The sequence below is a fragment of the Globicephala melas genome, chromosome 16, assembly GCF_963455315.2.
Source record: "Globicephala melas chromosome 16, mGloMel1.2, whole genome shotgun sequence".
Lineage (NCBI taxonomy): Eukaryota > Metazoa > Chordata > Mammalia > Artiodactyla > Delphinidae > Globicephala > Globicephala melas.
Genome location: NC_083329.1, coordinates 61,488,062 through 61,511,938, shown reverse-complemented (window position 1 = coordinate 61,511,938; position 23,877 = coordinate 61,488,062). Strand labels below are relative to the sequence as shown.

Here is a 23,877-nt window from a genome sequence, read left to right as displayed (position 1 = left end):
GTCACACCAAGGCCACCTTGGGGCTACCCTCTTGAGCAGGCCTTGGGCTCAGCTTCCTCTTGGAGGTGGAGGTGAAGGTGGTGGGGGACCTAGGACACTTCTGCTTGGGTTCTGCTCAGAGAGCTGAAATCAGGGGGACCAGGGGCTGGGGAGCTCGCTGGCTGAACCTGGGTAGTGGGTGTTTGGGGACATCAAGGAGGGCGAGAACTGCTGGTCCAGCCCCTAGCGTGGGTTCCAGCCTCGGGATGAACAGAGGGCAGGGGCCTCTGTTTGGAGTGGAGCCTGCATCCTCTCCATCCCCCGGGGCGGTGGGGAGAGAAGGAGGCTGGTCGTTGAGTGGTTTGAGTCTAGTGCCAGGGTCTGGGTCATAGGGCTGTGTGGAGAGTGTCCAGGGAGGCCCCAGTTAACCCGCCTGAGCTGAGGCCCTTGGTGGGCCTGCCTGCTCCACAGCTGGAACTCACGGCCAAAGGGCCCCTGCTGGCTGCTGCACCCACACTGCCTTCCCCAGCGCGCCCTGAGGGCCTGGCTGTAATACCGGGAGCAGCTGGCCTCTGCTCCCGAGGTCCCCACGGGAGCGTCGGGGCTACGCAGGCGTGGGGCGTGCTTGGCCTCCCGTGCTGCTCTCCGCTTGTTCACTACCTGCCGGGCGCTTTCTGTGCAGTGCCGCCCTCCACACTGTGCAGTCCTATTATAAGGGAGTGGAAGCACAGAGCAGTTAATAGTAATCGAGACGCAAACTTGTGCAGGTCACTGAGCTGGGGGGAGGCAGCGCTGGGCCCCAGACTCGCCTGTATCTGTGGAGCCCAGTGAGGGGAGGATGGTGTGACAGAGGGGGATGGGGGACCTGAATGATTACCCCCCTTCCCTGGAGCTCTGCCCCCATCTCTGCTGTCCTCCCCAGGTGGCAGCAAAGGCCGGCATCTACGAGATCCTCAACCAGCTGGGCTTCCCCGAGCTTGAGAGCGTGGAGGACCAGCCCTTCTCGAGGCTGCGCTGCCGGTGGCAGGAGCAGAGCCACAGCCCTGAGCCCTCCTCTGCAGGGGACGTCCTGTAGGAATGGGACTTCCTGTAGGACGCGCTCCCCCTGCCCCTGCTACCGTCGCCTCCCACGGGGCCACCTCCTACCCTCGCAGGCTGGGGGTGCTGGTGCTGCTCACTGACAGCGGCCCTGAGAAATGATTCCTCAGCTTAGCAGAGAGACCGGCATGGGTGGGGACCCCTTTTCTGAAAGAGCTTTTATAGGACAGTTGGTGCACAGTGATACTTTGTGAATGGCAGGCGCGGGGAGGGTCTGCAGGAAGGCCGGTGTGGCATCACGTCTGCAAGGAGCTCACTCCCCAAGTTGCCAAGCGAAGCCCCTCGCCGCTTCGCCCTCCCCTCTCCCCCGAGCGGCTCTGACGGGCCCTGGCGGAGCGGCCCTGGCCAGTGTTGGCTTCCCTCTTGCCCTCTCTCGTGGCTCTCCCACGCAGCTTCTCCCGTTTCGCTGCCTGAGCACCGCCCTGGGGGCCCCGGGCTCCCTGGGGAGTGGACTGTGTGCGGGCTGATTTGTTAGCTTAAAGGCAGCTTTACCCAGTTTTCTTGCCTCTCATGCCTTGTCTCAACCTGGAGACTTGAAGGACAACCACATGCCCGGTGTGTCCCGCAGGGGCCTCTGCCTCTCCTTCCTTTGCCCTCTCCCCTCCTCTGGGCTGGCAGGACTTTGGAGGTTTCCAGGGAGCTGAAAATGAAATGGAGTCCCTCTCGGGGGAAGAAGGAGCTTCCAGAAGGTGCATGCAGCCCTGTGGAAGAGGCCAGCTCCATTTCTCTGGAACCATGGGCGGGAGGTCTAGGGAAGCACTGCCTCCCTGCCCCGCCATCCAGAGTGGCCTGTGCCCCGACCTGCTGTGGCAGGAGCCCCGGAGACTGCCGGGTGGCCCTGAGTGAGCAGTGGGGCATGTGAGAGTGGGCCAAGGATGGCGTGAGGGGGCACGTGGATTCCAGGCCATCATTGCTGAGCATCCTTCCAGTGGGGGCAGAAGGGGCCAAGTGCTGCTGAGTTAGCAGCTGCCGGGACCAGCTCTGTGCAGACAGTGGGAGGGTTGCTCGGAGAGGCAGGCGGTGTTGAGCTGAGTCTGCGGCTCTCCCTCTTGGGGCTGGTGTCCCCCGAAGCACAGGGGCTGAGTGGTGTGGACGCTGTCCTCCTGGCCTGGCTCGTTGGGGCCAGGGAGGTCTCTCTTGGTTGGACACCGGCACTTGTGCAGAGAACAGGTGATGTGTCACCGGTCATGGTGTTTTGAAAAGGGGGAAGAGGCCAGAGTTGTTCACATCTACCTAGTGTTGGAAAATTTATGACCATTTTGGCTGAATTCTTTTGCAAATCTACTGTATGTCTGTTCACTACCTTTCCAGATTTGTTGTTGTTTTTGGTTTTATTTTTGCATGTAGTAAAAAGTGTTCATTTTGTTGCAGACAAGGTCTAGATGAGGGGTCAGAGATCAGGGCTGAACTGGGAGGGATCCTTTGCATTCTCACGGTTGGCCCTGACTTTCAGCTGTGCTGGGACTACTGGCTGGTCACATCACCTCTCTGCCTCAGTTTCCCTATCTGTAAAATGGGAGAATAATACTTGCCTACCTACCTCACAGGGGTGTTGTGAGGATTCATTTGTGATTTTTTTTTTTTTTTTTTTGTACAGAGCTTTTGAGCATTAAAAGTGGCTAAATGTGAAGTGCGCTTGGCTGCCTATGTCTTCAGCGTGGGTCAGGTGTTACAGAACTGATGCAAGCTGGGGTCCCTGCTACTTCAGAGTAAGGGTGGGAGGGCAGGGAGAGCCAAGAGCACCTGCCCGTAGTGCACCTGATTCTCAGAGAAGGTGGATTTTCCTGGATGTCTCTCTTCTTCCTTCACATCCCCAACTATGTTTGACCATCTCACTCTGGATGCCCACGGCTGACGTGCTGAGCCCCTTCTTGAAGAAGGCAACATAACAGACTAATTCACGCTAAAGTGTGAAGGACTGTTATATCCAGCGAAATGGAACAAAATGGAATTTCAAGGGCTATGAAGGAGGGTGGTCCTCCACCTCTATTTCCTTTTCTTATCCCTGCAGGCTCCCCTTGGTCCCTTTAGGCCCCTGAAGGCTTGAACACACTTGTGTTGAGAAATTGGCGTGTAAAGAGGCAGTAGGGAGAGTGAGGCAGAGAGAGTGCTGACCTGAGCCTTCTCTCTAAGCTCTTCCAGGATTAGGGGAATCAGACCCTCTGGGTTGTAGTTCCAAGGTCAGCTGGGGGTGGTGAGAATGGAACCCAGAGCTCCGACCGCATAGGGTTGGTGACCTCCCCAGCCTTGGCGGGGAGGCCTCCTGGGGTTATTTCCCAGCACAGCAGAGTCCAGGCATGCTCTGTGTGGCTTCTGGATGTGAGTGCAGTGGTGTATACACCAGTGTGCACGTGTGTCCGTATGTGCGGTGGTTCAGCACTTCTCTGCCAGGGATGAGGGGATTGTAAAACTATGATCAGTAGAAGGATCTCCTGGGACCCTGATGGAGGTGCGGCAGGGTCTTGGGACGACCAGGACTGGAAACTGGAATACTGTCCAGCGAGCCCTGGATGCCCTCTGCAGCATCACCGGGGGTGCGCCGCTCCAATCCCCCCTCAGGAGAACCCGCTGCAAGAGCAGATGGCACAACTCCAGCCACTGCAGCTTCGATCCAACACACACCAAGGCCGCGCTCTGTCTCCAGCCCTTTCCCCGCTCGGGCTCTCCCAGACGATGACTGAGGCCGGCAGGGCTCTCGAGCCACTAGCCACGCTGTTTCTACCCGTGGCAGCCTTGCCCGGGGCCTCCCCATTGGTCTGGCTGGGGGTTCCCCAGACCCACCCTGCAGCGTAGGGCTCTCGCTCCCTCTCTCCTTTCACGGGCGTCAGACTCGCATCGTGGTCTTCCTGCCTTCTGCCACCTCCTCCTTTATCCTTCACGGGTTTCCACAAATCTCTTGCACATCTGATCCCATCGTGGTGTCTGCCACTCTGAGGACCTGAATGACACACCCTCACCCTCTCCTTGGCCTCTCTGGGCAGCTTCCTTGTCCCTCTTGCTGGTTAAGGCGGCCTTCTCTGGCACTGCGTAGGGACACCATCAGCCCGGTTTCCAGCTTCATATGTTACAGTTCCAGCCAGACTCAGTTGTCTTTCTCTCTCTCGCACCGCCCTGCCCTTCCATCTCGAGTGTGGGGCTGCGGGGCCTGTGGACTGGGGCCCGTGTGGAAGGAAATCGTTGCCCACCTTCTCTGTGGATGGGGTGGGGTGGGGAAGGCAGGGCTGAGGCGCTTGGAGTTATCTGGGTGGACACCCTTAAATCTGCGAATGGCAGTGCCAACCTCTGATTATTTCCTAAATAAAGGGAATATTTCCTAAGTAAACCGTTATAAAGGTTTTCAGTTTGTCCTCCAGAAATGTCCTACTGGATAGTCTCAAATAGCAATTAATGAGCTCACTGTTTATCATGCCTGGCCAGCGCCGCCTAGTCCACTTTTTAAAAACTTCTCGCTACTTTTGTGGCTCACAATAGAATCTCATATGTGTTTAATTTTATTTACTTATTTTTTATTGAAGTATAGTTGCTGTACAGTATATGTTACAGGTATGTAATATAGTGATTCACAATTTTTAAAGGTAGTACTCCATTTATAGTTCTTATAAAATATTAGCTATATTCTCCATGTTGTACAGTATATCCTTGTAGCTTATTTTACACCTAATAGTTTGTACCTTTCACTTCCCTACCCCTGTATTACCCATCCCCCCTTCCCTCTCCCCACTGGTAACCAATAACTTGTTCTCTGTATCTGTGAGTCCGCTTCTTTTTGGTTGTATTCACTGGTTGGTTGTATTTTTCAGAGTCCACATATAAGTGATATCCTATAGTATTTGTCTTTCTCTGACTTATTTCACAAAGCATGATATTCTCTAGGTCCATTCTTGTTTCTGCAAATGGCAGAATTTCATTCTTTTTTTAAGGCTGAGTAATATTTGTGTGTGTGTGTGTGTGTATACACACACATATATAATACCACATCTTCTTTATCTGTGTGTCTGCTGATGGGCAATGGGTTGCTTCCATGTCTTGGCTATTGTAAATAGTGCTGCTGTGAACATTGGGGTGCATTTTTTGAATTAGTGTTTTTGTTTTTTCTGGATATACCGGAGTGGAATTGCTGGATCATATGACAGTTCTCTTTCTAGTTTTTTGAGGACCCTCCATACTGTTACTGAAGAGACTGTCTTTTCTCCGTTGTATATTCTTGCCTCCGTTGTCAAAGATTAATTGACCATAAGTGCATGGGTTTATTTCTGGGCTGTCTATTCTGTTCCATTGATCTATGTGCCAAGAGAGTGTCTGACTCCAAGCCCGTGCTCATTTCAAAGGTGGATGTCGGTGCCAGCTCTGGGTACTGGAATCCTCTGACATTTTCAGTGATGGGGAGAGAGATGTCAGTCCTTCTGGAAGTGTGCCTTTGCTGGGGTGGGTTGGGAGCGGGGTGAGGGGAAAGCATGATTACTTTGAAAACCCTCCTACAAGGTCTTGTGGTTCTTACACTCAACGCTTTTCAAACCCCTGTGTTCTTTCAAGAGGTTCCCCTCAACACCCACAAGAAGTACGTGTTTCCTATGCATGACTCTGGTAGATTATCTATGATGGGGGCTTTTGAGTTTCATTTTGCGCCTCCCCTTAGTATATTCTTTCTTTTCCTACCATCTGCCCACCTCACCCTGAATTAAAACATCAATAGTTTATGAAAACACACATTTCCCCATTCCCACTCCAACATTTGAAGTCACCAGTCTTTTAATTTTTGCCCATCTGATTAGGAAAGAGTCTTTTGTTTTTATTTTAATATGATTTTCCCAATTACTAATGAGATGAAACATCTTTTTATAGGTTTATTGGCCATTTGGATTTGCTCTCTTATATGTTTGCTTATTTTTCTACTGGGTTGTCTCTTTTAAACTAATAGGTGTAAAAATTTTAATACAGTCTGTTTCATTTGTAGGTAGATAGATGTACAGCCAGTTCTTTCTTCCAGTTTATCCGTAATTGTTTTGGAGTTTATTTTGTCAGATTTTTGCCTTTTATATTTTGTGTCTTGTGTCAGCAGACCTTCTCTACCCAAGGTTACTTATCTACTTCCTGGTTTTTTTTGATTGCTTGTACAGTATTGTCCTTTATGTTTCTTTCTTTAATTCACCTGGAATAAATGTTTGTGAATGACATGTGGTAGAGAATATAATTTATTTTTTTCCAAATGCGGATCCAGTTGGCCTGTGTTATTTATCGAGTAGCCAAGTTCCTCTACTTCTTGAACTGCAACCCTTGTCATATGTTAGGTCCCTGTGTGTACATGGGTCCGTACAGTAGACATGTGATTGCCATTGCCTCTAGCATCCATTTATCTTCCAACAACCATCTCTGACTTTCCATCCTAAGTTTAAAAACTCTCGAGTGGATTTTTAATTTTTTAAATCTTTATTACTCTTTTCTGGACTTTTAGTTTTCCTTGGGTCAATTTTGGTAAAATACCAACGTTTTCCCAGGATAACACATGGGCATCTGTCAAGATTTTCAAATTTATTAATGTAAAATCATATGTAATATTCTCTCTTTTCTTTTGGCCGCACCCAGCGGCATGCAGGATCTTAGTTCCCCGACCAGGGATCAAACCCACACACCCACTGCATTGGAAAGGCGGAGTCCTAACCACTGGGACTCCAGGGAAAACCTTGTAATATTCTCTTAAGTATGTAGAAGGTTCCTGTGCATCTGTGCCTGTCTTCTTTCTCCATCTTAATGAATATCTTACATGTTTTCCTTGGTCACATTTGCAAGTTTTTCTGTTTGTTATCTTCAGATAACCTATTTTTGTTCTTATAAATGTAAACATTGAGAATCTGTGATCACATAAACTAGTAGAGGTGACTTTTTGCTATAGTACTGCTGTTTGATTCTATGAACCTCTTCTGAGTAATATGCCAAAAATCACATCATGATCTCTCATCAAAGCATTAAAAAATTTTTTTTCTATTAGCTGTCAGTCAAATGGGTACTCGTGTAATTTTGTTATAAGCTTTGAGAATTGGAAAACACTGGAATTGCAAAAGGATGTATTACCTGGATATTGGAGTCATTAACTCTCTCACTTTCTGGAAAATATGCCCCCAAATGTTTGTTAAGATTTGTCAAGTGACTACTAATTATATCTCTTACTCTTTCACTCAGAGGTACCCTGTAAAAACTAACATGCACAAAAATAGATGAGGAAAATATTGTTCATTTTAACTCTCCTTTTCCAATACAAACTTTTCTTTTTTTTTACAGTTCCAAAAAGTTTTTTAAAAACAACTTTATTGAGGTATAATTGATATACAATAAACTGTACATATTTGAAGTGTATAATTTGTTAAGTTTTGACATAGGTATACACCTGTGAAATTATCGTAATCAAGATAATGACCATATCCATCATCTCTGAAAGTTTGCTTATATCGCTTTATAATTGCTCCTTCCTGACCTTCCCTCCCCCATCCCTCTCCGCAGGGACACTTTGATCTGCTTTTTGTCATCCTAGATTCGTTTGCATTTTCTAGGGTTTTATATAAATGGAACCATCAGTGTGTACTCTTTATTTTCTGGCTTCTTTCACTCAGCATATTTATTTCCAGGTCATCCATGTTTAACGTACATCAGTTGGTCATTCCTTTGTATTGCTGAGTGGTATTCCATCGTACGGCTGTACCCTCTGTTGGTTAATCCAAATTGTTACTGGATATTTGGGTTGTTTCCAAGTTTTGGCTATTCCAAACAAAACTGTTATGAACATGTACAAGTCTTCGTATGGACATATGTTTTCATTTCTTTTGGATAAATACCTAGGAGGAGAATGGCTGCACGGTGTGGTATGTGTGTGTTTAAAATTTTAAGAAACTGCCCAACTATTTTCCAGATGGTTTCATCCCCACCAGCAGCTTACGGGAGTTCTAGTCCCTCCACATTCTTACCAGCCTTGGAATTGTCGATCTTTTTTGACTTTAGCCATTCTAATTGGTGTGTAGTGGATGTATTTCCTACCACCACCCTCCCAGGTCACATTTTTAATTGATAAGATTTCCAATTCAATATTTTTTAGGGCAAGCCTAAAAGTGTTAGAAGGCTCATCTCTTTGAAGATATTAATTATTTGAGGGCTTATTCAGTTCTGTTTCCGTGGATGTTAGTTTAGTTCTTCTCTTTACTGAATTTGGTGTTGTTTTTCATGTTGTTGGTTCTCCTCAGTGGTTGGTGAATTTGGTTGTGCGCTCAACTTTGTCGTGAGATTTCAGGTTATCCTGTTGGTAAGGCTTGTGACTATTGCACATAGCCTGGACTGGTGACTCCTGGGAAGGGATGGGACCTGCTGGCGACAGCGTGTGCCGGTGGCTGCCCTTCTGGATGAGGGTGCCCCCTCGCCGCTAGGTGGATAGCAGCCCTAGGATGCTGCCCCGAGTGCCCCACTCGCTGCTACTACCTGGCAGACTCCACTGCTACCCAGACTTGACCTGTGCTGCTGAGGGGGGCACGGGGAGAGCCAAATTCTCCAGCTGCTTCTGCTGGAATTCTCCAGCCTTGTCCTGATAGGGGTCCAGGCTTCCTCCTGCCTCCTGGCTTGGCATCTGTGAGCTGAAAGCTTCCTTAAAGCTGGTCCCTCCTCTCTCAGAGGCTTTCAGCTGCGTGGCTTGTGGGCTGTCATTTCCCCTGTCCATCCAGTTCCATCAGTCTCTGTCTTTCAGGGATTCCTCACAATTTCTGACCTCTTGTTTTTCTAGCTCTGGCATAGAATTTAAAAAATAAATACTTTTAATGACATTTTGAGGGCTGTGGGTTGGGAAGGGGAAACTAGAGCATATGCTTAATCATAATTTGTATATGAAAATAGCTCATACTATGCACTAGGCCCTGTAGCAGTTAGGATCCTGGCAAAGAATGGATGGCAGCCTTAGCTCCAAGTTCAAAGACAATTTAATGAAAGGACCATTTGCAGAGGTGTGGGCAGGGTTAAGGGAACCAGCTTGGAATGGTGAGAGGCACTCAGGAACTAGTTACAGGGGGAAGCAGTAACCTCCCCTAGATTTGAGGGGGCAAGGGGACAGCACAGTGTTACCTGAGCCTGCCACAGGTATCTTCAGGGGACTCTGGGGACCATCCAGCAGAAACTGAGTTGAGAAGGGGGTAACTGTGGCCAGAGCAGCATCACTGAGCCTGGGGCTGAGGGAGGAGGAGCAAATGCCTTGACTCCTCCCTCGTCTTGTCCTCTGATCTCCCGTCAGTGCCTCCCTTTGATTGCAGGAGGTGCCAGCAACATGGTCCACGGGGTGGGTCCACCTCTGGAGATGGGGAACGGAGAGAGGGACAGACGGGATAACCAGCACAGCCTTCTCCCAGGCGCTGCACGGATGCCATCACCTCCAGTAGTTCCACGACAGCCCGACGAGGTAGGCCTGTTCTTATTTTACAAAGGAGGAAGCCCAGGTACCTTGATCCAGTGACACCTCCAGAATTTCCCTCTGTTCCTCCCTCTGCCTGGCATGCCTTCCCTCTCTTCCTAGCCCACTGCTCCTGTGCTTCAAGTTCAGCTTGATTCAGGTCTCCTCACCACTGCGATCTAAGTGTCCTGAAGATACTTAGAGAAAGGGTTCTGACTTCTCAAGATGCTGTGCCCACATGTCCTCCAGCATTTCATTATGAAAATTTCAAAACTACAGGAAGGTTGGAAGTATTGTATGAAGAACAGCCCCATACTCCGGGGTCCACTTCTCAAAAACACTTTCACACTGTTGTCCATCGACTTCTCTAGACCTCCACTAACTTGTAATTCCTTAAAGGAAGGGCTACCAGTGATCAGTCTTTGCATCTCAGGGTCTGTGGTGGCCTGGCACACAGAATGCAGTCAGTAAATGTTTGATGACTTGATAATTCACAAGGCATTTGGTGTTTCCCAGGAGAGGGGAAGGAGAGTTTGATTTCTTGAGTGCCTGTGGGTGGTTTTCGTACATTGTGTGGGGCGTTGCGTTCATTATTTCACCAAAGCCTTGCAAGTCAGATGAGGCTGGGATTATGATCTCTCTTTTACAAGACCAAGAGAAGTTTCACAATTTACTCAAGGCTCACATTGTATCCCTAAGGGATCTGGGATTCAGATCGTCAAGCTGCCCTCAAACCCATGCTGGTGACCCAGTGCCTTCTCTGTAGACTGGAGGCTACTGGGTGCTGGGGACTGTGCTTTATGCATTTCTGAATGTCCCAGGATCTCGAAACTAGCAGGTACAGTAAATATTTTTGGCAAGAATGAATGAATGAGCCTTTAGTGAGTATTTCCATACTACTGGAATATGGCATGCACTGCTGGAAATTCATTCACTACGGGCATATGATACCCGAAGGGAGCTCGTACACCTCTGCACTAAGCAAAGGAGGGATCTGAGGCTGGAAGGGCAGTGACATCCAAGGTCGTGCAGGGAGCCAAGGGCAGACTCCGTGTGCTGACTTCCTGCCCAGCGCTCTTTTCTTTTCCCTTCCTCCTCAGATCCATCCGAGCATCCGGATTGGTACCAGTCACTAACCCAGAGCCTGGAGACCCACACAAACCGCGTTTCCTAAGGCTGTGTGGGTGGGTGCCTGCCCAGGCACTAGCTCGTGGTGCCCGTCTTCCTTCTTCTTCACTGAGGGTGCCATGGGCTTCAGACGCTTGAAGTTGTGTGTGAAATTGTGTTTATATACTCTGCTCAGGAGAGCATCCAGTGTTTGCATCAGGCTCTCAAAACAAATAGAAAAACTGTGACCCCCCCCCAAAGCGGGTGAGGGCTCCTTTACGTGTTCTCTCCAGTGGTTCCCCAAATTCTTGATTGTGCAGACAGACAGAATTTCTTTTTTTTTTTTTTTTTGGTGGTACGCGGGCCTCTCACTGCTGTGGCCTCTCCCACTGCGGAGCACAGGCTCCGGACGCGTAGGCTCAGCGGCCGTGGCTCACGGGCCCAGCCGCTCCGCGGCATGTGGGATCCTCCCGGACCGGGGCACGAATCCGTGTCCCCTGCGTCGGCAGGTGGACTCCCAACCACTGCACCACCAGGGAAGCCCACAAGCAGAATTTTTAAAAGAATATTAGGATGCAGATTTTTGCGAAGTTGGCCCATTAAAAAGAAATGAACCCCCCTTACAATGCTATCGTATCATAAAAGGATATTTTTAACCCCTCCAAACAAGAAGGACAAATTCTCTGGGGGATAAAAGTGACAGGCTTTCCAGTTAGGTGAAATAGCTTTAACATGCTACACGGTCCTTATTTTGCTCACTTTGCTCTCGACTGAAAATGTTAGTGTGGACCAGCCCTTGGGAGCCTTGCTCTCCACGGAGAAGCTTGTGCTTAGAGCTGTGTCCTGTGTGAGAACTCTCTGTGGAGAGCTCTCTTGAAAGGTGCCCCCTGTGGAGGTGGCTGCGCGTGGGTTCTGTTGGATCCCTGGGTGCCATTTCCACTAGGGTGGCTGCCAGTAACTGGGCATGAACTTTGGTCACATGGGGAGGTTATACCATTGTCCATTGGCTTAAGTTTCCTCACGAGGGTTTTGGGCGAGAATCTGAAGAATCCAGGCTCTGAGTGGCCAAAGCAGCCTGCTGTCCCCAACTCCCATGGAAAGGAAGCACTGCGTGGTGGGCGTCTGTGGGAGCCCTGGGGGTGCAGGGCTGTGGGGACCATGAAGGCACTGGGTGGAGGGGAGCTGTGGCCGTGTGAGATGACCCCCACTCCCTTTGGGTTGCCCGGATCCCTGCGTCCCTCTCTCCTGCCAATGCAGGAGACAGGCCCTTGTCCTTCCTGCCTTGGCTTCCCCCATCAGGGCACTGGCTGGCATCCTCTCTGGCTAGACCCACCCTCTCCTTGCCTGAGGACAGGAGGATCGCAGCTCTGTAAAGAGGTTTGCCAGGGAAGGTTTGCTGAGGAGGGGCATTGGCCCCAGCAGGGAGTGGGTCTCTGGGTGGGGAGGTGAGAGCAGCAGACCAGCACAACAGGCTGTGGCTGGCGTGTCTTTGTGGTTCTGCACACAGTAACATCTCCTTGAGTGTTTCTTGAGTGACAAGTACTTCTGAGCATCTAACATGTGCCTGACAAATTGCTGCAACTCTCCCAGCCCCAGTTTCTACATCTCTAAAAGGAGCTGACAATGCTCTCCCGCCCCAGACCCCATCCTGCAGTGCAGGCAGGATTCCCCAGCTGTCTACGGGATCTGGGGCAAGACAGGCATCAACCCATTAAGTGGGGCCCCTTCCCGATGCCGTTACACCTGATGTGTTTGTAGGTGCTTCCGCATCCGGTCCTTTACCACAGAGGAGCCCATGTGTGATCTTAAACTCTGAGGTGTTAGTGTGTCCAGGCGATGTGAGGAACAGAGGACTCGGAGGGGAACCCATTTGCTCTAGGTCACGTAGCAAACAAGGGCATAGCCCACTGCACACATCTGGTCTGGGAGGGCTGTGGGAATGCACTTCACTCCAGATGGTACCAATAAAGGCCCTTTTGCTCAGTTTGTTGATACAACAAAACAATAAACAAACAACTGCTTTTTGGAAACAGTTGGGGGACATAATTATGGAAGAATTGACCAGAACGTCTACATCACTGAACCTTTTCAAGGAAAGCCCTAGTATTATTTTCAGATACACTATAGATGAAAACCAGGAGTAAGGCACCTTCTGGGCCCAGTGGCGGCGCCTGCAGCTCCTGCTTACATACCAGATCAGAAGCATGAGGGATTGCTCATGGTTTATAAGCTAATTTGCACGGTTTGCTTAATAAGCACATTTGCGTGGTCTTAATGGTTTCCAAAGGACTTGAAAGCAGTTTGGGTTCTTCACAAAGTTATAGAATCCCCTGCCATGTCATTTACCCTGTGAACTGGTTCAGCAAGCCATACTTCTGTTTTGTTTTTGAAATGAGAAACAGATGTTTATGTTTAGGCTGCCGGCTCCAGCTTAAACACAGGCTTTCTGTCTCTCCTCTTCCCAGTTTGCTCTTTAAGGGGCAGGGAGGGGTTCTGACCAGGCTGGAGTCCTGTCCCCGGGCCCCTCCCCTGAGCTGCCTCCAGCAACGGGCTGCTCCCCTAGCAGCCGGCCTCCTGAGAGAGGAGAGGGCCCTTGGGGACGGAAGGGAGCGGCTGCTAAGGAGTGGGTCCTTCGGGGCCAGTCTGCATGGCCTTGAGCCAGTGCCCCTCCTGTCCTGCCTGTGGGGTCCTTGCCTGGCAGCTGAGGGGGTTAGAGTGACAGAGAAGCGTGCTGCCTGACACCAGTAAATGTGTCAGGGATGCCCAGTAAATGTGTACCCTCTACTTTCCCTTCAGGCTCCCTGGAATTCCCAGCCAGCCTTCCCCACCCTCTTCTGGTCCAGAGGGTGGGCATGGGAGCTGGGCTCAGTGAGTGTCCCAGGGAGGGGAACCAAGTGCACCCCTCATTCTAGTCCCTGGAGAACGATGTACAACCTGCAGGAGTCATTTCCCAATGTTGAGGAGGACAGAGCGGGACAGCCAGGGTGGGCTAGGAGCCTCCAGTGCAAGGTGGACCAGAGTGGAGGAGCGAGGAACCAGAGGGGAGGGAGCCCTAGTGAGAGCCCTGTGGCCTGGCCAGGACAGGAAGAGTGACTGAGGGCGCCTGGGCACCGCCCCAGTTCTGCAGTAGCTGAGGGGTGGATGCCCAGGGAAGACAGGTGGGGTGGGGTGTGGACTGGAGGCAGGAGCAGGACATACCCGGGGCCATTGGCAGCAGAACCCCTGGTTCGAATCTTACCTTTCCCAGCACTGAGTAACTGGGAGACTTTGGACTAGTCATCAAACCTTTCTTAGCCTCAGTTTCCTCACTTACAAAGTAGGGCTCTTAGGAAAAGTAAATGAAATCATGCATATTTACACAGGGCATGTCTCACAGTAGGCACTTAAGAAATGGGTGATAAAGGTAAAAACAAACTAGAAACCTTGAGATCTCATCCTCCTTTTGGCATCTATCATGAGTTTGTGCACCTGTGCCTGAGGGCAGGGCCACCTTGGTTGGCTCTGGTTGGAAGTCCCTTCCTCCCAAATAGTGGCTCCCCACACTGGGTCTCAAACTGTTTCAAGGTGAAAGGGGGAAGAGTTGGCCTTTCTGGGTGGGGGCAGGGCCGTGGGGGGCAGTGGGGAGGCAGGAGCTGAGGCCTTCCCTGCAGCCTAGCCTTGGCTCTTCTTCCCAGCTCCAGTGCTTGCTCTCCCACCGTCCCCAGTCTCCTTGTCTCCCCCTCACCCAACAAGCTCATCGTCCTGTGAGGCAGGGAGAAATGCATGCCAACATTCATTCATTCAACAGTGTTTCTGGAGCACCTGCTACGTGCCAGGTCTTGCTAGGGGCATGGAGGCCGTGATGATCAAGACAGAATGGGACAGTTCCAGGCAAGAGAATCCTGAGGCCTAGTGACGGTGCCCACCTATTTGGCTTTCTTCACTGCCCCCCACCCCACCCCAGGGCCACTGCTGTAGCGGGGAGCTCTAGGGGGAGGGCGGAGTGGTGGGCAGGGCTAGTTCCTTGGGGCCTAGAGGGCTTGGAGTCGCCATGGCCCTGTCATAAGTGTGAGGTTGGTCTCTCCAGTTCTGGAGAGCTGGGCTGCATCTTGTTTAAGTCCTGATTTGACAGGTAGGAAGATAGGCACAGGAAGGTCAAGGCAGAGGCTAGCCTAGAAGCCAGTGGCAGGCTGCAGGAAACAATTTAGTGGTTTCTCAAGAGGTTATACATAGAACTACCGTATGACCCAGAAATTCCACTCCTCGGTGTTTATCTAAAAGAAGTGCAAGCAGGGACTCAAGCAGAAACGTGTGCCCCGATGTTCATAGCAGCATTATTTACCATAGTCAAAAGGTAGAAACAATGCAAGTGTCCATCTATGGACGAATGGATAAACAAAGTGATATATCCATACAGTGGAATATTATTCAGCCATAGAATGAATAAAGTCCTGACACATCCGACAACATGAATGGACCGTGAAAACATTATGTGGAGTGAAAGAAGCGAGACACATAGGACAAATACTGTTACGATTCCACTCTCCTACCTAGAGTAGGCAAATTCAGAGACAGAAAATAGAATAGAGGTTACCAGAGGCTGGGTGGGGGGTGTTTATTGTTAATGGGTGCAGAGTTTTTGTTGGAGAAGATGAAAAAGATTCAGGTGTAGTTAGGGGTGATGCTTACACAACACTGTGAATGTATTTAATATTACTGAGCTGTATACTTTCAAATGGTTAAAATGATAAATATTATGCTCTGTATGTTTTTATCAAATTAAAAAAAAGGCGAGTGGCAGATGACAGGAGATTGCTCTTCCTGAGAACACCCCCCTAAAGCGGGTCCTCTTCAGCCACTTGAGGGCTTTGTGTTGAGATGGCTGGGGAGACTATGCAGACAAGACACTAGGGGAGAAGGTGCAAAATACACTCTGGACACCTCAGGGGTCACCCCGTGGGACGGCTGGAGAAACAAGCTCCTCGACTTTTTGGGAGACCTCATTTCTAAAGCAGGGATGAGTACATCCCCCACATAGGGCTGCTGGGACGACGCATGTAAAGCCTTCCAAACACTGCAGTAAGCACTCAAGAAATGTTATTTCTTAGTATTTCACTTGTGATGTTAGTGAGAGAAAAGTAAGGGGAGTGAAGAGACAAAGGAGAGGCAGTGAGGTCTCTGAATTACTGCAACTTGGAAAAATGCCTTATGAAATGAAGTCTCATGAAGCCCCACATTCCCGAGAGACAGGGATCTGGTGGAGGTGGGAATGACGTCCTCACTGACTGCCTCCCAGTGGAGGCAGGACCTTGGGTGAAGGTCCCAGCCCTCCAGGCGATGACTCCTGTGAATAAAAAGGACAGGGAGATGGGGGGACCTTCAAGATGGCGGAGGAGTGAGGCATGGAGATCGCCTTCCTCCCCACAGATATATCAGAAATACGTGTACATGTGGAACAACAACTACAGAACACCTAGTGAACGCTGGCAGAAGACCTCAGACCTCCCAAAAGGCAAGAAACTCCCCACGTACCTGGGTAGGGCAAAAGAAAAAAGAAAAAACAGAGACAAAAGAATAGGGATGGGACCTGCACCAGTGGGAGGGAGCTGTGAAGGAGGAAAGGTTTCCACACACTAGGAAGGCCCTTCGCGGGCGGAGACTGCGGGGGGGCGGAGGGGGGAGCTTCGGAGCCGCGGAGGAGAGCACAGCAACAGTGGTGCAGAGGGCAGAGTGGAGAGCTTCCTGCACAGAGGATCGGTGCCGACCAGCACTCACCAGCCCGAGAGGCTTGTCTGCTCACCCGCCGGGGGGGGGGGGGGCGGGGGCGGGGCTGGGAGCTGAGGCTCGGGCTTCGGAGGTCAGATCCCAGGGAGGGGCCTGGGGTTGGCCACGTGAACACAGCCTGAAGGGGGCTAGTGCGCCCCAGCTAGCCGGGAGGGAGTCTGGGAAAAAGTCTGCACCTGCCTAAGAGGTGCACGAGGAGAGGTTTTAGGGTGCACGAGGAGAGGTGATTCCTTCCCTGTCTGCCCACAGAAGGCAGAGCACCGCCTAAAAGAGCTTCAGAGACAGGCGCGAGCCGCAGCTATCAGTGCAGACACAAGAGATGGGCATGAAACGCTAAGGCTGCTGCTTCAGCCAAGAAGCCTGTGTGTAAGCACAGGTCACTATCCACACCTTCCCTCCTGGGAGCCTGTGCAGCCCGCCACTGACAGGGTCCTGTGATCCAGGGACAACTTCCCCGGGAGAACACACGGCGTGCCTCAGGCTGTTGCAATGTCACACTGGCCTCTCGCACCACAGGCTGGCCCCGCATTCCGAACCCCTCCCGCCCCCTGGCCTGAGTGAGCCAGAGCCCCCTAATCAGCTGCTCCTTCAACCCCTCCTGTCTGAGCGAAGAACAGACACCGGAGGGCAACCTGCGTGCAGAGGCGGGGCCAAATCCAAAGCTGGGACCTGGGAGCTGTGCAAACAAAGAAGAGAAAGGGAAACTTCTTCCAGCAGCCTCAGGAGCAGTGGATTAAATCTCCACAATCAACTTGATGTACCCTGCGTCTGTGGAATACCTGAATAGACAACAAATCATCCCAAAACTGAGGTGGTAGACTTTGGAAGCAACTGTAGACTTGGAGTTCGCTGTCTGCGACGGACTAGTTTCTGATTTTTGTGTGTGTGTGTGTGGTATGCAGGCCTCTCACTGTTGCAGCCTCTCCCGTTGCAGAGCACAGGCTCTGGCCGCGCAGGCTCAGCGGCCATGGCTCACCGGACCAGCCGCTCCGCGGCATGTGGGATCTTCCCGGACCAGGGCACGAACCCGTATCCCCTGCATCGGCAGGCAGACTCTCAACCACTGCACCACCAGGGAAACCCTAGTTTCTGATTTTTATGTTTATCGTAGTATAGTTTTTAGTGCTTGTTATCACTGGTGGATTTGTTTATTGGTTTGGTTGCTCTTTTTTTTTATTTTTAAATTTTTTTATTTTAATAATATATTTTAAATTTTTATTTTAATAACTTTATTTCATTTTATTTTATTTTTTCTTCCTTTTCTTCTAAACTGTGTGGCTGACAGGGTCTTGGTACTCCAGCCAGGTGTCAGGCCTGAGCCTCAGAGGTGGGAGAGCCCAGTTCAGGACACTGGTCCACCAGTGACCTCCCGGCCCCACGTAATATCAATCAACAAGAGCTGTCCCAGAGATCTCTGTCTCAACGCTAAGGCCCAGCTCCACTCAACAGCCAGAAAGCTCCAGAGCTGGACACCCCGTGCCAAACAACTAGCAAGACAGAAACACAACCCCACCCATTAGCAGACAGGCTGCCTAAAATCATACTAAGTTCACAGACACCCCGAAACACACCACTGGACGCATTCCTGCCTACCAGAAAGACAAGATCCAGCCTCATCCACCACAACACAAGCACCAGTCCCCTCCACCAGGAAGCCTACACAAACCACTGAACCAATGTTACCCACTGGGGACAGACACCATAAACTATGGGAATTATGAACCTGCAGCCTGCGAAAAGGAGACCCCAAACACAGTAAATTAAGCCAAATGAGAAGACAGAGAAATACGCAGCAGATGAAGGAGCAAGGCAAACAAATGAAGAGGAAATAGGCAGTCTACTCGAAAAAGAATTCAGAGTAATGATAGAAAAGATGATCCAAATCTTGGAAATAGAATGGAGAAAATACAAGAAGCATTAAACAAGGACCTAGAAGAACTAAAGAGCAAATAAACAATGACAAACAACACAATAAATGAAATTAAAAATTCTCTAGAAAGAATCAATAGCAGAATAACTGAGGCAGAAGAACGGATAAGTGACCTGGAAGATAAAACAGTGGAAATAACTACTGCAGAGCAGAATAAAGAAAAAAGAATGAAAAGAATTGAGGACAGTCTCAGAGACCTCAGGGACAACATTAAACACACCAACATTCAATTATAGGGGTCCCAGAAGAAGAAGACAAAAAGAAAGGGACTGAGAAAATATTTGAAGAGATTATAGCTGAAAACTTCCCTAATATGGGAAAGGAAATAGTTAATCAAGTCCAGGAAGCACAGAGAGTCCCATACAGGATAAATCCAAGGAGAAACACGCCAAGACACATAGTAATCAAACTAACAAAAATTAAATACAAAGAAAAAGTATTAAAAGCAGCAAGGGAAAACAAACAAATAACATAGAAGGGAAACCCCATAAGGTTAACAGCTGATCTTTCAGCAGATACTCTGCAAGCCAGAAGGGAGAGGCAGGACATATTTAAAGTGATGAAAGGGAAAAACCTACAATGAAGATTATGCTATCCAGCACGGATCTCATTCAGATTCGATGAAGAAATTAAAACCTTTACAGACAAGCAAAAGCTAAGAGAATTCAGCACCACCAAACCAGCTTTACAATAAATGCTAAAGGGACTTCTCTAGGCAGGAAACACAAGAGAAGGAAGAGACCTACAAAAACAAACCCAAAACAATTAAGAAAATGGTAATAGGAGCATACATATCAATAATTACCTTAAATGTAAATGGATTAAATACTCCAACCAAATGACACAGACTGGCTGAATGGATACAAAAACAAGATCCATATATATGCTGTCTACAAGAGACCCACTTCAGACCTAGGGACACACACAGACTAAAAGTGAGGGGATGGAAAAAGATATTCCATGCAAATGGAAATCAAAAGAAAGCTGGAGTAGCAATTCTCATATCAGACAAAATAGACTTTAAAATGAAGACTATTACAAGAGGCAAAGAAGGATACTACATACGGATCAAGGGATGAATCCAAGAACATATAACAATTGTAAATATTTATGCACCCAACATAGGAGCACCTCAATACATACGGCAAATGGTAACAGCCACAAAAGGGGAAATCGACAGTAACACAAGCATAGTAGGGGACTTTAACACCCCTCTTTCACCAATGCACAGATCATCAAGATGAAAATAAACAGGGAAACACAAGCATTAACTGACACATTAAACAAGATGGACTTAATTGATATTTATAGGACATTCCATCTGAAAACAACAGAATACACTTTCTTCTCAAGTGCTCATGGAACATTCTCCAGGATAGATCACATGTTGGGTCACAAATCAAGCCTTGGTAAATTTAAGGAAATGAAATCGTATCAAGTATCTTTTCCGACCACAATGCTATGAGACTAGATATCAATTACAGGAAAAAATCTGTAAAAAATACAAATACATGGAGGTTAAACAATACAATACTTAATAACCAAGAGACCACTGAAGAAATCAAAGAGGAAATCAAAAAATACCTAGAAACAAATGACAACGAAAATACGACAAACCAAAACCTACGGGATGCAGCAAAAGCAGTTCTAAGAAGGAAGTTTATAGCAATACAATCCTACCTCAAGAAACAAGAAAAATCTCAAATAAACAACCTAACCTTACACCTAAACCAATTAGAGAAAGAAGGACAAAAAAGCCCCAAAGTTAGCAGAAGGAAAGAAATCATAAAGATCAGATCAGAAATAAATAAAAAGAAATGAAGGAAACAATAGCAAAGATCAATAAAACTAAAAGCTGGTTCTTTGAGAAGATAAACAAAATTGATAAACATTTAGCGAGACTCATCAAGAAAAAAATGGAGAAGACTCAAATCAACAGAATTAGAAATGAAAAAGGAGATGTAACAACTGACACTGCAGAAATACAGAGGATCATGAGAGATTACTACAAGCAAATATGTACCAATAAAATGGACAACCTGGAAGAAATGGACACATTCTCAGAGAAGCGTAACCTTCCGAGACTTAAGCAGGAAGAAATAGAAAATATAAGCAGACCAATCACAAGCATTGAAATTGAGACTGTTTTAAAAATCTTCCAAAAAACAAAAGCCCAGGACCAGATGGCTTCACAGGCAAATTCTATCAAACATTTAGAGAAGACCTAACACCTATCATTCTCAAACTCTTCCAAAATATAGCAGAGGGAGGACCACTCCCAAACTCATTCTACGAGGCCACCATCACCCTGATACCAAAACCAGACAAAGATGTCACAAAGAAAGAAAACTACAGGCCAATATCACTGATGAAAATACATGCAAAAATCCTCAACAAAATACTAGCAAACAGAATCCAACAGCACATTAAAAGGATCATACACCATGATCAAGTGGGGATTATCCCAGGAATGCAAAGATTCTTCAATATATACAAGTCAGTCAATGTGATACACTGTATTAATAAATTGAAGGGTAAAAACCATATGATCATCTCAATAGATGCAGAAAAAGCTTTCGACAAGATTCAACACCCACTTTTGACAAAAACCCTCCAGAAAGTAGGCATAGAGGGAACTTACCTCAACATAATAAAGGCCGTATATGACAAACCCACAACCAACATCGTTCTCAATGGTGAAAAACTGAAACCATTTCCACTAAGATCAGGCACAAGACAAGGTTACCCACTCTCACCGCTGTTATTCAACATAGTTTTGGAAGTTTTAGCCACAGCAATCAGAGAAGAAAAATAAATAAAAGGAATCCAAATTGGAAAAGAAGAAGTAAAGCTGTCACTGTTTGCAGATGACATGATACTATACATAGAGAATCCTAAAGAGGCTACCAGAAAACTACTAGAGCTAATCAATGAATCTGGTAAAGTAGCAGGATACAAAATTAATGCACAGAAATCTCTTGCATTCCTATACACTAATGATGAAAAATCTGAAAGAGAAATTAAGGAAACAGTCCCATATACCACTGCAAGAAAAAGAATAAAATACCTAGGAATAAACCTACCTAAGGAGACAAAAGGCCTATTTGCAGAAAAGTATAAGACACTGATGAAAGAAATTAAAGATGATACAAACAGATGGAGAAATATACCACGTTCTTGGATTGGAAGAATCAACATTGTGAAAAGGAGTATAATACCCAAAGCAGTGTACAGATTCATGCAATCCCTATCAAACTACCAATGGCATTTTTCACAGAACTAGAACAAGAAATTTCACAATCTGTATGGAAACAGAAAAGACCCCGAATAGCCAAAGCAATCTAGAGAAAGAAAAACAGAACTGGAGGAATCAGGGTCCCTGACTTCAGACTAAAGTAATCTGTACTGTGCTAAAAAGCTACAGTAATCAAGGCAATATGGTACTGGCACAAAAACAGAAATATAGATCAGTGGAACAGGATAGAAACAGAACAGGATAGAAAGCCCAGAGATAAGCCCATGCACATATGGTCACCTTATAAAGGAGGTCACCTGATAAAGGAGGCAAGAATATACAATGGAGAAAAGACAGCCTCTTCCATAAGTAGTGCTGGGAAAACTGGACAGCTACATGGAAAAGAATGAAGTTAGAACACTCCCTAACACCATACCCAAAAATAAGCTCAAAATGGATTAAAGACCTAAATGTAAGGCCAGACACTATAAAACTCTTAGAGGAAAACGTAGGCAGAACACTCTATGACATAAATCACAGCAAGAGCTTTTTTGACCCACCTCCTAGAGAAATGGAAATAGAAACAAAAGTAAACAAAGGGAACTTAATGAAACTTAAAAGCTTTTGCACAGCGAAGGAAACCGTAAATGAGACAAAAACACAGCCCTCAGAATGGGAGGAAATGTTTGCAAACGAAGCAACTGACAAAGGCTTAACGTATAAAATATACTAGTAGCTCATGCAGCTCAATATGAAACAAACAAACAACACACTCCAAAAATGGGCAGAAGACGTAAATAGATATTTCTCCAAAGAAGATATACAGATTGCCAAGAAACACGTGAAAGGATGCTGAACATCACTGATCTTTAGAGAAATGCAAATGAAAACTACAATGAGGTATCACCTCACACCGGTCAGAATGGCCATCATCAAAAAATCTACAAACAATAAATGCTGGAGAGGGTGTGGAGAAAAGGGAACCCTCTTGCACTGTTGGTGGGAATGTAAATTGATACAGCCACTATGGAGAACAGTATGGAGGTTCCTTAAAAAACTAAAAATAGAACTACCATATGACCCAGCAATCCCAGTACTGGGCATATACCCAGAGAAAACCATAATTCAAAAAGAGTCATGTACCACAATGTTCATTGTGCCTCTATTTACAATAGCCAGGTCATGGAAGCAACCTAAATGCCCATAGGCAGACAAATGGATGAAGAAGATGTGGTACATATATACAATGGAATATTACTCAGCCATAAAAAGGAACGAAATTGGGTCATTTGTAGAGACATGGATGAATCTAGAGACTGTCATACAGAGTGAAGTAAGTCAGAAAGAGAAAAACAAATATTGTATATTAACGCATATATGTGGAACCTAGAAAAATGGTACAGATGGACCTGTTTGCAGAGCAGAAATTGAGACACAGATGTAGAGAACAATGCCATGGACACCAAGAGGGGAAAGTGGTGGGGGGCGGGTGGTGGTGTGAGGAACTGGGAGATTGGGATTGACATATACACACTAATATGTATAAAAGGGATAACTAATAAGAACCTGCTGTATAAAAAAATAAGTAAAATAAAATTCAAAACTTCGAAAAAAAGGTATGCATGTATGCAATGGAGTATTACTCAGCCATAAAATGAAATGAAATTGAGTTATTTGTAGTGAGGTTGGTGGACCTAGAGTGTGTCATACAGAGTGAAGTATGTCAGAAAGAGAAAAACAAATACTGTACGCTAACACATATATATATGGAATCTAAAACAAAATAATAATGGTTCTGAAGAACCTAGGGGCAGGAGAGCAATAAAGATGCAGATGTAGAGAATGGACTTGAGGACATGTGGAGGGGCAAGGGGAAGCTGGGACGAAGTGAGAGAGTGGCATGGACATACATACACTACCAGGTGTAAAATAGATAGCTAGTGGAAGCAGCCGCATAGCACAGGGAGATGAGCTCGGTGCTTTGTGACCACCTAGAGGGGTGGGATAGGGAGGGTGGGAGGGAGATGCAAGAGGGAGGGGATATGGGGATATATATATACATATAGCTGATTCACTTTGTTATACAGAAGAAACTAACACATTATAAAGCAATTATACTCCAATAAAGATGTTTAAAAAAAAGGAGATGGAGACAAAGATGTTTTCCTTTCATGCTGGTTGATCTCATGGGGTGTTTGGGTTTCCCAGGGGAAAAGTCAGTGTCCTGCCAGCAGGTTGACGTCATGGCCCTTTTCAGAAGAAGCAGGGAACCAGCTGTTGTGGAGACTAACTGTGAGCCCAGATGTGCAGTTGAGCCCCAGAGTAAACAAATTGCCGTTATAGCCTGTA

General features: G+C 47.4%; 1 protein-coding gene across 6 annotated transcripts in view; it reads left to right on the top strand.

Moving 5' to 3' along the window:
- The window catches only part of PALD1 (phosphatase domain containing paladin 1), a 99,066-nt gene extending 80,157 nt beyond the window's left edge, over positions 1 to 18,909 (top strand). For 4 of the 6 annotated variants that reach the window (XM_030862496.3, XM_030862493.3, XM_060286033.2 and 1 more), the window contains exon 20: positions 902 to 2,689. In XM_030862496.3, the coding sequence (XP_030718356.1) occupies positions 902 to 1,054 (153 nt within the window). In that variant the 3' untranslated portion in view covers positions 1,055 to 2,689. Of the gene's footprint in view, positions 1 to 901; positions 2,690 to 9,356; positions 9,503 to 10,593; positions 10,725 to 17,648 lie in introns of those variants that run through there. The other 2 variants (XM_060286034.2, XM_030862497.2) reach the window with 2 other exon arrangements.
- Positions 18,910 to 23,877: the final 4,968 nt, after the last annotated feature.